The sequence below is a fragment of the Loxodonta africana genome, chromosome 4 (assembly GCF_030014295.1).
Source record: "Loxodonta africana isolate mLoxAfr1 chromosome 4, mLoxAfr1.hap2, whole genome shotgun sequence".
In the NCBI taxonomy this organism is placed as follows: Eukaryota; Metazoa; Chordata; class Mammalia; order Proboscidea; family Elephantidae; genus Loxodonta; species Loxodonta africana.
This window is the reverse complement of record NC_087345.1, coordinates 160,375,499-160,392,139: the sequence shown is the minus strand read 5'-3', so window position 1 is coordinate 160,392,139 and position 16,641 is coordinate 160,375,499. Positions and strand designations below refer to the sequence as shown.

The 16,641-nt window shown below is 37.5% G+C and overlaps 1 protein-coding gene across 1 annotated transcript in view; it reads right to left on the bottom strand.

Moving 5' to 3' along the window:
• MALRD1 (MAM and LDL receptor class A domain containing 1) overlaps positions 1–16,641 on the bottom strand; it is a 956,759-nt gene that overhangs the window by 389,266 nt on the left and 550,852 nt on the right. The window contains exon 27 of the mRNA XM_064284901.1: positions 278–523. Within this exon, the coding sequence (XP_064140971.1) occupies positions 278–523 (246 nt within the window). The remainder of the gene's footprint in view (positions 1–277; positions 524–16,641) is intronic.

The following is a 16,641-nucleotide window of genomic DNA, read 5'->3' as shown; positions in this document are numbered from 1 at the left end:
CTTGCTAATGATCAATGGAGTGGCAGGATTTGGGGTTACTGACTCTAAGTCTGCGGTGTTTAGGAATGATGCCTGATTGCAGAACACATTATTATCTGTTTACAATTATCGAAACAGCCATTAATATTAGATTTTGATTACTCAATAAATGTTTGATTTACTCGCACAGGCACCATGGTGGTCTGTCTCTCCAGCATTCTCCAGTTGCTTTCAGGGAAAACAATGTGATGTGTATTGTGGATAAGATTAGAGCCACTGTAACAAGCTAATAACCTACCATTTTCATTTCCAAGTGTGTGATCTGTAGGAGGTCTCAGGCTTTGATGAGAACCGACCCCCAAAACCCAATTAAAATTCTCAGCCAGGGAGTTTTGCCAGCCGCACCAGCCTTTCTCAAAAGTGCAGGAGCTACCACATTCATTTTCATCAGTATTATCTCCGCAGTCATCCACAAAATTACAGCTTTGCTCCGGCCTGTAACATTTGCCATTCTGACATTCCCAATAACCATGTGGGCAGTTACCTAAAAAAAAAAAAAAGAAGAATGAGGGACCGCTACCAGCATATTCAGTGAGGTCAAAAGCCAGAAGAGTGGATTCAGTTTACTATGTGAAGGAAACAGTCTCACGCGGAGCTTAAGGTACCTGACTTCTCTCTGCTCTAATCCCCTCCAGGGTTCTGGCTTATGGATCACTCAGAAAGATCATTAACAAATGGAAAGAAAAAAAAAAATGAAGTATCACTTTATTGATGTAGAAAAACACCCCAAGTTTCCCCAAATGCAGCATTTCTTTTAAGCTGTGGTGAGGATATATATTAGATCTGACAGCCAAAGTGTGGACTTCCATTTTTTATCCTGAAACAAAACCTCTACGGTCCTAAGAGCTCATGTATTATGGAGCACTTACAAGTGCCTTGCATTAGCATCAAGTCACTCCTATATTTATCAGGAGCAGATTAGAAGCAGGGCCAGGCATATATAAGCAACGACAGACTTCCTAATACCTTTCTTTCCAAAATGCATATTCATTCATTCATTCATTCATTCATTTTGGAAGCAATTCTCCTACAAAATAGTACCAACCTTGTTCACAAAGCCTAAGAGAAAGGACAATGCTTTTGGTGACAGAGGACCTAGGTTTCACCTCTGGGGCTGATTATTGTCAGACATGTAACTCCAATCATACATAAACCCCGGATGAATTTTAGTTCTCTATGCAAAAAGAAAAAAAAAAAATCCTAGAGATGTTAAAAATAATTAAAGTGAGTAATGTAGATATCACCAGTGCCTACAAGAATGCCTGGCCTTTGATAGGCAGTCAGCAAATACTAGTTAAATAAATGAATGAGAAAAATAAAGAGCCTTGGAAATGATAAAGCAGTTCTATACGTACATTCAAAGTTTTATTATTGCAGTGCTCCAACATTACAGTAGAACATAACCACTATACCAGTTGCCATTGAATCAATTCCTACTCATGACAACCCTGTGTGTCAGAGTAAAACTGAGCTCCACGATGTTTTCAACAGCTGTTTATTTGGAAGTAGATTACCAGGTCTTTCTGCCAAGGAACTCTGGTGGACTTGAACCTCCAACCTTTCAGTTAGCAGCTAAGCACGTTAATCATTTGCACCACCCAGGGACTCCATCATGAGTAACAACATTTCAGTGTGAAATGATGTTCAGAGACCCAACTGGGAACATCAGATTCATGTTTGCTCTCTGACACTACAGGATCAGAGATTTTCTTTCTTTCAGTCTTTCCCATCTGCCAGGAGAAGAGCTGATAACACCACTCCCACTCCCTGCCTCACACCACAGGTGGAAGCTTCCATGACCTGAGGCAAGCTGTCTGGTGGTTGAGAGTTAACATAGCTTCGAGGTAGGAGGTGATCACGTGGGGATTTATTGTAAGGTGTTCTGAAAGCCTCATATAGAAGCTCTTAAGTTCTGGATCATTCTCATACTTTAGACAGTAGGTGGCCAAGAGGGAAGAAGTGGAATGACACATGGAAGCCACTGGTTAGAAAACTGGTGCTCTGGAGGCTCTTAGCCCTTTTATGTGCTAAGTGCTCCTGGACTGCTCTTTTCCAGATTACCTAATTAAGTGTCTTTTCCCTTTGAAAAAAGCTTTTAACCAGGCATTCTGCCTTTAACAATATTTCCTGGTCTGCTTATTTGCTAACATTTTTATTTCATGCAGCTTGAAAATAAATTATTTTATTTGGGTGCCCATGTCAATTTAGATTTAGTAGATTGGAGGAAAGAGAAAAGACCTACAATGTTTCAGTTATAGAGCTTAATACAGAATCATAACACTGAAGCATTTTTTAGCTGGACAGGAATGAAGATCACTTACATTAACTATCTCATTTAAACAAAACAAAACAAAAAAAACAGCCTGTTGCTGTTGAGTCGATTCCGACCAACTCATAGAGATCCTATAGGACAAAGTAGAACTGCCCCATAGGGTTTCTGACCTTTTGGTTAGCAGTCATAATGCTTAACTACTACACCACCAGGCTTTCCATCTCGTTTACAGAAGAGAAAAATAAGAATTGTAGATTTAAACTGATATGCTTATTCAAACAAAAAACAGAGATACAATGGGAACCCAGGCCTGTTGTCTTTAGAATTATTTTTTAAATTCATTGGCTTAAAAAAAGTGCAGGGATACCAAAGCAACTATTTCAGGCACAGCATCATCAAGGCACAGAAAAAGGTGGTGTTGACTACCGCATGTATTATTTCTCATGAGGCTATTGAGAACCTGAGAAACTACTAGATCATTTAATTTTATACAAGCTGGCATCTGTATTGATTCTGTCAATTCCAATTTGGTAGGAGAATGAAAAAAAAAGCTGGCTCTTAAGATGGTTTTTTCCCCATAGTGATAAAATCTAATTCTTTTAAAACAAACAAGAAAATAATGTAGACATGTTCCTAAAAGGAAAACACATAATAGATCCAAATATATTTCACAATCAATATTGGTAATATTCTAGAAAAAATAAATATGACTAAGTTGTTTTTATATTTTTTAAACATAAACAGCTGCATAAGTAAAAACCATAATAATTCAAATATTATACAAGAATAAATTTGAACAGAAAGCCCCTACTGTATTAATAAAAATCTCATTGCCAGAATGCATTTTACCAATAAAATAACACACAACAATTAATTTTTGGATTAACAGTCAGAAAGATTATTAACTAAAGTTCATTTACCTATCCCCAAATTATTTTCCATGGCTGTGGTTTTCTCCAAAGAAATCAGTTACCTAACAGTAGGGCGTATGTGTTTAAGTGATTCTAATATTAAAGCTCTTATGAAATTGTGAAGACTGAGTTTTTGTTTTAAAAAAATCCCTTTAAAGTAGGAAATAACCCTCTTGGTGGGCAGTTGACTTTTATAAAAGGTAATGAATTATAAAAGCTTAGAACCACCAATATATATCTTGAACACATTTGAAGCTTAACATGCCAGAATCCAAATTTTGAAGTTTAGCATCCAAATTTCCCCATTTCACAGTCTTCCTCATTTCTGTTAATGACAATTTTTTTTCTTATTGTGCTTTCAGTGAAAGTTTATTATTCGAGTCAGTTTCTCACACAAAAACTTATACACACATTGTTATGTGACCCTAGCTGCTCTCCCTTTAACGTGATGGCACATTCCTCTTTTCCATCCTGTATGTCCCGTGTCCATTCAACCAGCTCCTGTCCCGCTCTGCCTTCTCCTCTTGCCTCTGGACAGGAGCTTCCCACTTAGTATCATGTGTCTACTTGAGCCAAGAAGCTCACTCCTCACCAGCATCATTTTATGTCTTATATAAGAAAATATTATAGTCCAGTCTAATCTCAGTCTGAAGAGTTAGCTTCAGGAATGGTTTTAGTTTTGGGATAACAGAGAATCTGTGGACCATGTCCTCTGGGATCCCTCCAGTCTCAGTCAGACCATTAAGTCTGGTCTTTTTACTAGAATTTGAGTTCTGCACCCCGCTTTTCTCCTGCTCCATCGGGGGCTCTCTGTTTTGTTCCCTGTTAGGGCAGTCGTTGGTGGTAGCCAGACACCATCTAGTTCTTCTGGTCTCAGGCTGATGGGGTCTCTGGTTTATGTGGCCCTTTCTGTCTCTTGGGCTAATATTTTCCTTGTGTCTTTGGTGTTTTTCACTCTCCTTTGCTCCAGGTGAGTTGGGACCAATTGATGTATCTTAGATCACCGCTCACTAGCTCTTAAGACCCCAGACGCCACTCAGCAAAGTGGGTGCAGAACATTTCTTAAACTTTCTTATGCCAATTGACCTAGCTGTCCCCTGAAACCATGGTCCCTGGACCCCTGCCCCTGCTACTCTGTCTCTCAAAGTCTTTGGTTGTATTTAGGAAACTTCATAGCTTTTGGTTTAGTCCAGTTGTGCTAACTTCCCCTGTATTGTGTGTTATCCTTCCCTTGACCTAAAATAATTCTTGTCTAAAATCTAGTTAGTGAATACCCTTCTCCTTCCCTCTGCACCCTCACAACCATCAAAGAATGTTTTCTTCTGTGTTTAAACCTTTTCTTGAGTTCTTATAATAGTGGTCTCATACAATATTTGTCCTTTTGCGACTAATTTCACAAAGCATAATGTGTTAATGGCAATTCTAAGCTTCCAGTCACTCGGTGAAAAATATTTATAAGGAGCTCTATCCAGTAAAGAGCCTGACTTTATTTTTTGATGTTTGACTTCACTGTTGATAGGTTTTAAGCCTTGCTCCTCTTTCTTTCCCTTGTTCTACAAATCTGGGCAAGTTAAGAAAGCCCAGTATTACTCCTCATGCAGTTCCCTACAGGTGGGCAGGAACCTTCACCCTGGTCTCACCTCCTAACCACTATAAAAAGATAAGGCAAGAGGTGGGCCAAGATGGCGGCGTGGTTAGATGCTTACAACAAAGCTCTCTCTTACAACAAAGACATGAAAAAACAAGTGAAATGATTATATATATGACAAGCTAGGAACCCTGAACGTCAAAGGCAAAGTTAGGAAATTGGACTGAGTGGTGGGGAGGGAAAGATGGTTCAGAAGTGGCAAGGAGTTGCCAGACTTGACTCAGCGGGTACTGGCACCCCTCAAGCATGATCCCCAGGAGCAATTGCGGCAGGGCTGGTGGTAGCATTCAGAATACAGTTTCCTCAGGGAGATACAGTGAGCCACAAGTTCTACTCACACATCAGGAACTAGAGAAGAACAGTTCTTGGCAAAAGCTAAGTACTTGCATTTATTTTACCACACCCCCAGCCCCCAAGCCAGCTTGAGTAGCTGTTGATTTCCCTGGGCCTGAGATAGGTCCTGCAATATGTTCTGAGCCATTCTCCTGGCCCTGGAGAAGGAATAAATTAACAATTGGGGGGAAAGATAATCTGCCAACTCCACTAAGCTGGGGGGCTCAGGACAGAAGTGGCTCCAGTCCAGGCACAAATGGTCCACAGACTTTGAATGTTTTCACCCCTGCATGGACCTGTGTGGGCCCATTTCAGGAAATTAGGCCCTTGTTACTGCAACAGTGTTATGTGCTTGAGGTCTGACTTCAACTGTTTCAGCTGTGCAGAGGGGAGGGAGTTTTCGATGTTTGACACTGCTTTCCCTATTAAACAGGGTCCTCACCTACCCACATCAGGGGCCTAAGGACTGGTGGGTCCACCCATGTCATCTAGTGACCCAAGACAAGGGCCCAAGATAAGTGGTGCTTCCCAGTCCTTACATTCAAACACACTGGGTACCCATGGTCTGACTGCAGAACTCACTCACCTGTGTGCTCTAAGGAACAGGGATGTGCTTTCCTCACAGACACTCGGGGGACGTTTGTTGCCCCCCTGCCTTTGTTCAGAGTGTGACCCCCTGCTGCAACCAGGTACCTGTGCCTACACCAATCACCCCTATCCCTTTGAGACTTAGGACAGAGCCTGTACCACAAATTTGATGACCTGGTCACCTGAGCTGAATCCATACAAGAAAAGTGAATGGACTCCTAGGCACATATACCTAGTAACAGCTTTTGCCATCTGGTGACAGGACATTAGAGATTTAAAGGCACAAATAATCAAGCTACCTCACTCAAGCAGCCTATCTGGGCATAACAAAACAAAGCAAAGCAAGAAGCTAGGATATAGTAAGTAAACAAAATAAATTAATACAATAACTTACAGATGGCTTGGAGACAGCAGTCAATATCAAGTCACAAAAAGAAGCAGACCACGGTTGCTTCAACAAGCTCTCAAAACAAGAATCAAGGAATCTTCTGGATGAAGATGTCTTCCTGGAATTACCAGATGTAGAATACAAAAGATTAATATACAGAACTCTTTAAGAGATCAGGAAGGAGATCAGGCAAAATGCAGAACAAGCCAAGGAACACACAGATAAAGCAGTTGAAGAAATTAGAAAGGTTATTCAAGAACATAATGAAAAATTTAATAGGTAGCAAGAATCCATAGAGAGACAACAATCAGGAATTCAGAAGATTAACAATAAATCACAGAATTAGATGACTCAATAGAAAGTCAGAGGAGCAGAATCGAGGATATGGAAGGCATAATTAGTGAGACTGAAGGTAAAACACTTAGCATGTGGCATCAACATATTCGAAGAAAAACCAGATAAAAGAATTAAAAAAAAATGAAGAAAACCTAAGAATCATGTGGGACTCTATCAAGAGAAAAAAACCTACAAGTGATTGGAATACCAAAACAGGGAGGGAGAACAGAAACCACAGTAAAACTGTTGAAGATTTGTTGTCAGAAAACTTCCCTGGTATTGTGAAAGATGAGAAGATATCTATCCAAGATGCTGATCAAACCACACGTAAGGTAGATCTCAAAAGAAAGTCACCAAGACATATTATAATCAAACTTTCCAAAACCAAAGACAAAGAGAGAATTTTAACAGTGGCTACAGATAAATAAACAAAAAGTCAACTATAAAGGAGATTCAATAAGAATAAACTCAGACTACTAGGCAGAAACCACACAGGCAAGAAGGCAATGGGATAACTTACATAAAGCATTGAAGGAAAAAAAATTGCCAGCCAAGAATCACATATCCAGTAAAACTGTCTCTCAAATATGAAGGTGAAATTAGGGCATTTCCAGATTAACAGAAGTTTAGGGAAATTGCAAAAACAAAACCAAAACTAAAAGAAATACTAAAGAGAGTTGTCTGGCTAGAAAATCATTAATATCAGGTATCAACCCAACACTAGAACACAGGACAGAGCAACCAGATATCAACCCAGGTAGGGAAATCACAAAAGTAGATCAAGATTAAAAGATGCTCAAAAGGAAACAGCAATGTCATTATATAAAAGATGACAACATTAAGACAATAAAGAGGGACTAAAAAGTGTAGTCATAGATCTTTCATATGGAGAGGAAGTCAAGGCAATATAAAGAAATAAAAGTTAGAATTAAACTTAGGAAAATAGGGGTAAAAATTACAGTAACCACAAAGGAGACTACCAATTCCATACAACAAAATAAATATAAGGAAAACATAAAGACTCAGCAGAAACAAAATCAACAACAACGAATAAGAGGAAAAGGCAATATATAAAGATAAACTACTCAGCACAAAAAATTAAGTGGAAAAAAGAAACTGTCAACAACACACACACAAAAAAACATCAAAATGACAGCATAAACTCATACCTATGCATAATTACACTGAATGTAAATGGACTAAATGCACCAATAAAGAAACAGAGGGTGGCAGGATGGATGAAAAAACCCCATCTGTCTATATACTGCCTACAAGAGACACACCTTAGACTTAAAGACACAAACAAAAACTCTAAGGATGGAAAACAATATATCAAGCAAACAACAATGAAAAAAGACCAGGAGTGGCAATATTAATTTCTGACAAAATAGACTTTAAAGTTAAATCCACCACAAAAGATAAGGAGGGACACTATATAATGATTAAAGGGACAATACACACCCAACGACAGGGCTTCAAGATACTTAGAACAAACTCTGTCAGCATTGAAAAGTGAGATAGACAGTGCCACAATAATAGTAGGAGACTTTAACACACCACTTTCAGTGAAGGACAGAACATCCAGAAAGAAGCTCAATAAAGACATGCAAGATCTAAATGCCAACATCAACCAACTTGACCTTATAGACACATGCAGAACATTCCACCCAACAGCAGCCAAGTATACTTTCTTTTCCAATGCACATAGAACATTCTCTAGAATAGACCATATATTAGGTCACAAAGCAAGCCATAACAGAATCCAAAACACCAAAATATTACAAAGCATCTTCTCTGACCATAAAGAAAAAAACAAAAATCAATAACAGGAAAAGCATGGAAAAGAAATCAAATACTTGGAAACTGAACCATACCCTGCTCAAAAATGACTGGGTTATAGAAGAAATTAAGGATGGGGTAAAGAAATCATAGAATCCAAATGGAATGGAAACACTTCCTATCAGAGCCTTTGGAACGCAGCTGAAGCAATGCTCAGAGGTCAATTTATAACAATACGTGCAGACATCCAAAAAGAAGAAAGGGCCAAAATCAAAGAATTATCTCTACAACTTGAACAAATAGAAAGAGAGCAACAAAAGAAAACCTCAGGTACCAGAAGAAAGCAAATAATAAAAATTAGAGCAGAATTAAATGAAGTAGAGAATAAAAAAAACAACTGAAAGAGTTAACAAGACCAAAAGCTGGTTCTTTGAAAAAATTAACAAAATTGATAAACCATTTGCCAATCTAACAAAAGGAAACCAGGAGAGGAAGCAAATAACCCAAATAAGAAATGAGATGGGCAATATCACAACAGACCCAACTGAAATGAAAAGAATCATATCAGATTACTATGAAAAATTATACTCTAACAAATTTGAAAACTTAGAAGAAATGGATAAATTTCTAGAAATATACTACCTACCTAAACTAACACAAACAGAGGTAGAACAACTAAATAAACCCATAACAAAAGAAGAGATCGAAAAGGCAATCAAAAACTCCCAACCAAAAAAAAGCCCTGGCCCAGAGGACTTCACTGGAGAGTTCCACCAAACTTTCAGAAAAGAGTTAACATCACTGCTACTAAAGGTATTTCAGAGCACAGAAAAGAATGGAATACTCCCAAACTCATCCTATGAAGCCAGCATATCTCTGATACCAAAACCAGGTAAAGACTCCACCAAAAAAGAAAATTACAGACCTATATCCCTCATGAACTTAGATGTAAAAATCCTCAACAAAATTCTAGCCAATAGAATTCAATAACATATCAAAAATATAATTCACCATAACCAGGTGGGACTCATACCAGGTATGCAGGGATGGTTCAACATTACAGAAACAATTGATGTAATCCATCATATAAATAAAACAAAAGACAAGAACCACATGATCTTATCAATTGATACAGAAAAGGCATTTGACAAAGTCTAACACCAATTCATGACAAAAACTCTCAGCAAAATAGCAATAGAAGGAAAATTCCTCAACATAATATAGGACATTTACATAAAGCCAATAGCCAACATCATCCTAAATGGAGAGAGTCTGAAAGCATTTCCTTTGAGATCGGGAAACAGAGAAGGATGCCTTTTAACACGAGTCTTATTCAACATTGTGCTGAAGGTCCTAGCCAGACCAATTAGGCTAGATAAAGAAATAAAGGACATCCAGACTGGTAAGGAAGAACTAAAAGTATCTCTCTTATACTTTTATACACAGAAAACCCTAAAGGATCCTTAAGAAAAGCACTGAAACTAATAGAAGAGTTCAGGAGAGTATCAGGATACAAGAGAAACATACAAAAATCAGTTGAACTCTTCTACAGCAACAAAGAGAACGTCGAAGACTCCAAGAAGATAAAATACTTAAGAATAAATCTAACCAGAGACGTAAAAGACCTATACAAAGAAAACTACAGTACACTTCTGCAAGAAACCAAAAGAGACCTACATAAGTGGAAAAATATACCTTGCTAATGGATAGGAAGACTTAACATTGTTAAAATATCTATTCTACCAAAAGCAATTTATAGATTTAATGCAATTCCGATCCAAATTCCAATGACATTTTTTAATGAGATGGAGAAGCAAATCACCAACTTCATGCAGAAGGGAAAGAGACCCTGGATAAGTAAAGCATTACTGAAAAAGCACAAAGTGGGAGGCCTCACTCTACCTGATTTTAGAACCTATTTTACTGCCACAGTAGTCAAAATAGCCCAGTGCTGGTACAGCAACACATACATACACCAGTGGAACAGAATTGAGAACCCAGACAAAAATCCACCCACATATGAGCAGCTGATATTTGACAAAGGCCCAAAGTCAGTTAAATGGGGAAAAGAGAGTCTCTTTAACAAATGGTGCTGGCATAACTGGATATCCACCTGCAAAAAAATGAAACAAGACCCATATCTCACACCATGCACAAAAACTAACTCAAAATGGACCAAAGGACTAAATCTAAAACAATAAAGATTATGGAAGAAAAAATAGGGACAATGCTAGGAGCCCTTATACATGGCATAAACAGTATACAAAACATTACTAACAATGCACGACCAGAAGAGAAACCAGATAACTGGGAGTGCCTAAAAATCAAACACCTATGCTCATCCAAAGACTTCACCAAAAGAGTAAGAAGATTACCTACAGGTTGGGAAAAAGTTTTTAGCTATGACATTTCCAATCAGTGTCTGATCTTTAAAATCTACATGATACTGCAAACTCAACAACAAAATGCAAATAACCCAATTAAAAAACGGGCAAAGGATATGAACAGGCACTTCACCAAAGAAGGCATTCAGGCAGCTAACAGAAACATGGGGAAATGCTCACGATCATTAGCCATTAGAGAAATGCAGATCAAAACTACAATAAGATACCATCTCACTCCAACAAGTCTGGCAATAATCAAAAAAACACAAAATAATAAATGTTGGAGAGGTTGTGGAGAGACTGGAACACTTATACACTGCTGGTGGGAATGTCAAATGGTACAACCACTTTGGAAATGATTTGGTGCTTCCTTAAAAAACTAGATATGGAAATGCCATGTAGTCCAGCAATCCCACTCCTTGGAATATACCTTAGAGAAATAACAGCATTTACACGGACAGATATATACACACCCATGCTCACTGCAGCACTGTTTACAATAGCAAAAAGAGGGGAGCCACCAAGGTGTCCGTCAATGGATGAATGGATAAATAAATTATGGTATATTCACACAATGGAATATTATGCATCGATAAAGAACAACGATGAATCTGTGAAACATTTCATAACATGGAGGAATCTGGAAGGCATTATGCTAAGTGTAATTAGTTGCAAAAGGACAAATATTTTCTGAGGCCACTATTACAAGAACTCAAGAAATAGTTTAAACAGAAGAAAATATTCTTTGATGGTCACAAGGGTAGAGAAGGATGGAGGGAGAGGGGTATTAACTGATTAGACAGTAGACAAGAACTATTTTAGGTGAAGGGAAAGACAACACAGAATATAGGAGAGGTTGGCACAACTGGACTAAACCAAAAACAAAGAAGTTTCCTGAATAAACCAAATGCCACGAAGACCAGAGTAGTAGGGGTGGGAGTCTGGGGACCATGGTTTCAGAGGACATCTAGGTCAACTGGCATGATAAAATCTGCAAGGAAAACATTCTGCATCCCACTTTGGTGAGTGGCTTCTGGGGTCTTAAATGCTAGCAAGCAGCCATCTAAGATGAATCAACTGGTCTCAAACCACCTGGAGCAAAGGAGGATGAAGAACACCAAAGACACAAAGTAATTATGAGCTCAAGACACAGAGACCAGAAGAACTAGATGGTGCTTGGCTACAACAGATGACTGCCCCGACAGGGAACACAACAGAGAATCCCTAATAGAGCAGGAGAGCAGTGGGATGTAGACCTCCAATTCTCATAAAAAAAGCAGAATTGATGGTCTGACTGAGACTAGTGGGACCCCAGATGTCATGGTCCCCAGATCCTCTGTTGGCCCAAGACTGGAATCATTCCCAAAGCCAACTCTTCAGACAGGGATTGGACTAGACTATGGGATAGAAAATGATACTGGTGAGGAGTGAGCTTCTTGGCTCAAGTGGACACATGCGATTATGTGGGCAGCTCCTGTCTGGAGGGGAGACGAGAAGGCAGAGGGGGAGAGAAGCTGGCTGAATGGACTTCAGGAATACAAGGTAGAGAGAAGCAATATGCTATTTCATTAGGGGGAGAGCAAGTAGAAGTACATAGCAAAGTGTACACAAATTCTTGTACTAGGGACTGACTTGATTTGTAAGCTTTCACTTAAAGCACAATTTCAAAAAAAGACAAACCATTCTGCTTTCCTTGCTCTCTCAATCCATTTTCAAAAATCCTTGGGAGCCACCCTGATCTCCAAAGAAGGCCTCATTATGGGAGTAATAAACCTTTTCAAAGCCTCTTGGAATATGTGTGGCACCATCAGTAGCATAGTCATTCACCTCTGCAGATGGCCAAAACACTCTAGGAGTCCTCATATATAAGTTTTTATCTCCCAAGTAACAAATAATCTTTCAGTGATTCTGGGAATTGACAACCGTACCATTAGAATATATATTATCACCTCTACTGTTACTACCCTGTCTAAGCCACTATGATCGCTCATGATTTTATTGCAATACCCTTCTTCCTTATCTTCCTTGACCTATAGTCCATTAATCAATAAAGCATCCATAATAATATTTTAATATAAATTGAATATGTCACTTCTCTGCCCCAAAGCCTAAACTATCTAAATATTATCCCCATTACAGGAAACCTGAGATTCTTTGGAAAAGAGTCCATTTTGCCCCTGAGAAAAAGAAAGTTCAAGATCAGTCTGGCGATTTCCTTTTTATTTTGCCTGAAAATAAGGAAGTGTTCAAAATGTTGGAGCTGTGATGAAAGGATTAAAAAGCCAGCTTTGAGCAGAATACACGGTCTAAGTCTGAGACAATTGGAGCATCAAAATAAGTAATGAGATGACTTCTGTTTCCACTTACGAAGGCGTAAGAGGGTATAAATTATCCTCCTACCATAAACAATTCATAAATGGGACACATTATATAAAAGAGATGTTTTCAGATACTGAACAACAGAAAGCCCAGAACTACGATCCATTAAAGGAGGGGGAAATAGGCAAATCCTATGACCACTCCAGATTTCTGCTTGGGTCACATTCCAGACTATAGCTCAGAAAGGTAAGTCAAGCAGAAAACAAGGGCCTCAGTGAGTTGAGGGGAAAGAGGCTGAGGCATCTAGAATTTGAAAGGCAGAGTGGCAGAAAAAGTAGCCTATGTAAAGAAAGAGATCCAGAGATATGCTTAAGTGTGTGTGAATTCTAATTTGTATATATGTAGGGTAAGATCTAAAAAAAAAAAATAAAGGGTAAGATCGGAAACCCTGGTGGCGTAGTGGTTAAGTGCTACTGCTGAGAACCAAAGGGTTGGCAGTTCAAATCCACCAGGTGCTCCTTGGAAACTCTACGGGGCAGTTCTACTCTGTCCTATAGGGTTGCCATGAGTTGGAATTGACTCAATCGTGCTGGGTTTTAGGGTAAGATCCACAAAGGGAGATAAATAACCTCCAAGTGAATAACAGTAACTGAAACTACCGTTTGAATGTCCTTTGAAATCTCCTATTCAGTGCTTTACCCAAGCCATGGTGTTTTCAATTGCCTCATATGCATGTGAAAGCTGGACGATGAATAAGGAAGACCGAAGAATTGCTGCCTTTGAATTATGGTGTTAGCAAAGAATATTGAATATACCATGGACCTTCAGAAGAATGAACAAATCTATCTTGGAAGAAGTACAGCCAGAATGTTCCTTACAAGCAAGGATGTTTAGACTTTGTCTCACATACTTTGGACCTGTTATCAGGAGGGATCAGTTCCTGGAGAAGGACATCATGACTGGTAAAGTAGGTGTCAGTGAAAAAGAGGAAGACTCTCAATAAGATGGATTGAACAGTGGCTGTAACAATGGGCTCATGCATAACAATGATTGTGAGGATGGTGTAGCACTGGGCAGTGTTTTCTTCTGCTGTACACAGGGTCTCTAGAAGTTGGAACCAACTCGATAGGACCTAACGACAACAACAACCAGGTGAACAATTACCAGAGTTCACAGAGGGCTAGAAATCTTTGAGTTTCTAACAGCCAGAGGGAAGAGAATAAACAGGACATTCAGTAGGAATTCCAGAAGGGGTACACTTTGGCAGTGGGGCAAAAGTAACACAAAAAGGAAAGATACTCTATACTAGGGATTTGAAAGCTATAGCCTGAGGGTCAAATTTGGCCTACCACCTGTAGAGTAAATAAAACAAAAACCACAAAGACCTTGAACCTTCATACCATACACATAAATTAAGATAAAAGTATCAAAGACGTAAATATAAAACCTAAAACTATAAATTTTTTAGAAAAAATTTAAGAAGAAAATCTTTGTAAAGTCTACTTAGATTTCAAGTGAAAAGAACAAAGCATTTTTAAAAGCTGGTGGATTAGACTTACATAAATTAAAAACTTCTACTTGTTGAGAAATACAACTATGAAAATGAAAAAGCAAATCACAGACTAGGAGAACATACTCACAAAATATATATCTGACAAAGGACCACTATCAAAAACAGAGAAAAAACTTTTACAAGTCAATACTAAGAAAAAACACAATTAGAAAAAAAAAAAAGGAGCAAAAGATTTGATCGGGTACTTCATCAAAAATAGATAATGTTGTTATTGTTGCAGTACATACACAAAAAAAATTGTTCAATATTATTATTGTTCAATATTAGTATTAAGGAAATTGAAATTAGAAGTATAATAAGATATTACAACACAGCCATTAAAATAGCAAAAATTGAAAACACTGACAATTCTAAGAATTGGCAAGGAGGTAGAGCAACTGGAGCTCTCATACACTGGTGACATTTTATGAAGTTAAAAACAGACTACTATTCATGCAACCAGCAATTCCACTATTACATTTTTAACCAAGAAAAATGAAAACATATGCTCACACAAAGACTGGTACACAAATATTCATAACATCTCTATTTATAAATAGCCCTAAACTGAACACAACCCAAATCTCTACCACAGTTGAATAAATTGTGACTACTACTCGCAGTATAAATGAATAACCCTCTGATGCACACAATGCGGTTTCATCCCCAAAACTTCATGATAAAAACAGACAAAAAAAAAAAAAAAGAGTTCATACTTTATGATGTACTTATACAGAACTATAAAGAAGATAAAACTAATCTGTAGTGACAGAAGCAGACGAGTGGTTGCTTGGGGTTGGGTATGGGAATGGATTCACTCAGAAAGTGTATAAGAGGATATTTTGGACAATGAAATTGTTTTACTAAGATTGTGCTGGTGGTTGTATAGGTGCATAATTGCCAAAAACCAAAACATGCATTTTATTGCAATTATCAATAAAAACTGATATAAATATTAACTCTTCCAATTAAATTAAAAATAACTAAAATAATGTTTTTCATATTACAAAGAAAGTAATAATCCATTGAACAAAATAAGAACCTAAATGTCCTCACTGACACTCAGCAGAAAGGTAGAAAGAGAAAGAGAAAAACAAATGGAAAAGAAGAAAATTTTCTTCCATACAGTAGAATGTCATCTAATAAATAACAGTGTTAGAAAAATTATTATTTTGCCATCACCATAATAATAATTGAGTTGAGCAAAAATCCTCCAAGGATGATGAAACTAGAGAGTAAATATTTGATGAGGAAAAAGATGTTCACAGGGTCTCAAAGTCTCTCTCTATAAATTACGATTAATTACAGAGAGAAGTATTTACAGTGAGACTTTACAGTCGAAAACTTTACAGAGGAAAAACCTAGCAGATATTACCTCAACCAAGTGATCAAAATTTCAATGACCAATAATCTGACAAGTCATCTTAATATGCCTTCCAATGAGATGCTTTGAAAATATCACATCACTTGTGTAGTATTTTCAGTAAAAATGTATGATAAACTGAATCTAAACATGAGGGAAAAAATCAACAAGCATAAACTGAGTGATATCATTAAAAAAATGGCTTATATTCTTCCAAGATGCCCATGCCATAAGAGACAAGGCTGAGATATCATTAGCGAAGATTAAAGTCTAACAATACATAAAAAGTAAATGTAGTGCTTGATCTTTGATTGGATCCCGAACCAGGAAAAAAAATTATATAAAGGAAGTTATGGATAAAATGATGAATTTCTAATGTGGCATGTAAATTAGGTAATAATATTGCCTCAATGTTAAATCTCTTGGTGTTGGTAATTATGTATGTAAGTGAATATCCTTTATTTGAGGAAATCGACTGTGCATTATTTAGGGATAAAAATGTATTATGTTATCTGAAAATTTATTCAGAAAAAATTAAGATGATATATAAAACATGAGCAAAGGGATAATAATCTGAGAATCTGTGTGAAGTATACACAGTTCTCTGTATTGTTCTTTCAACTTTTCTATAAACTTGAAAAAATTTAAAATATTGAAAAATATAAAATTTTAAAAGTTAAAAAAAAAAATCCTCCAGTGACATCCCATTTTACTCTGAGTAAAAGTCAA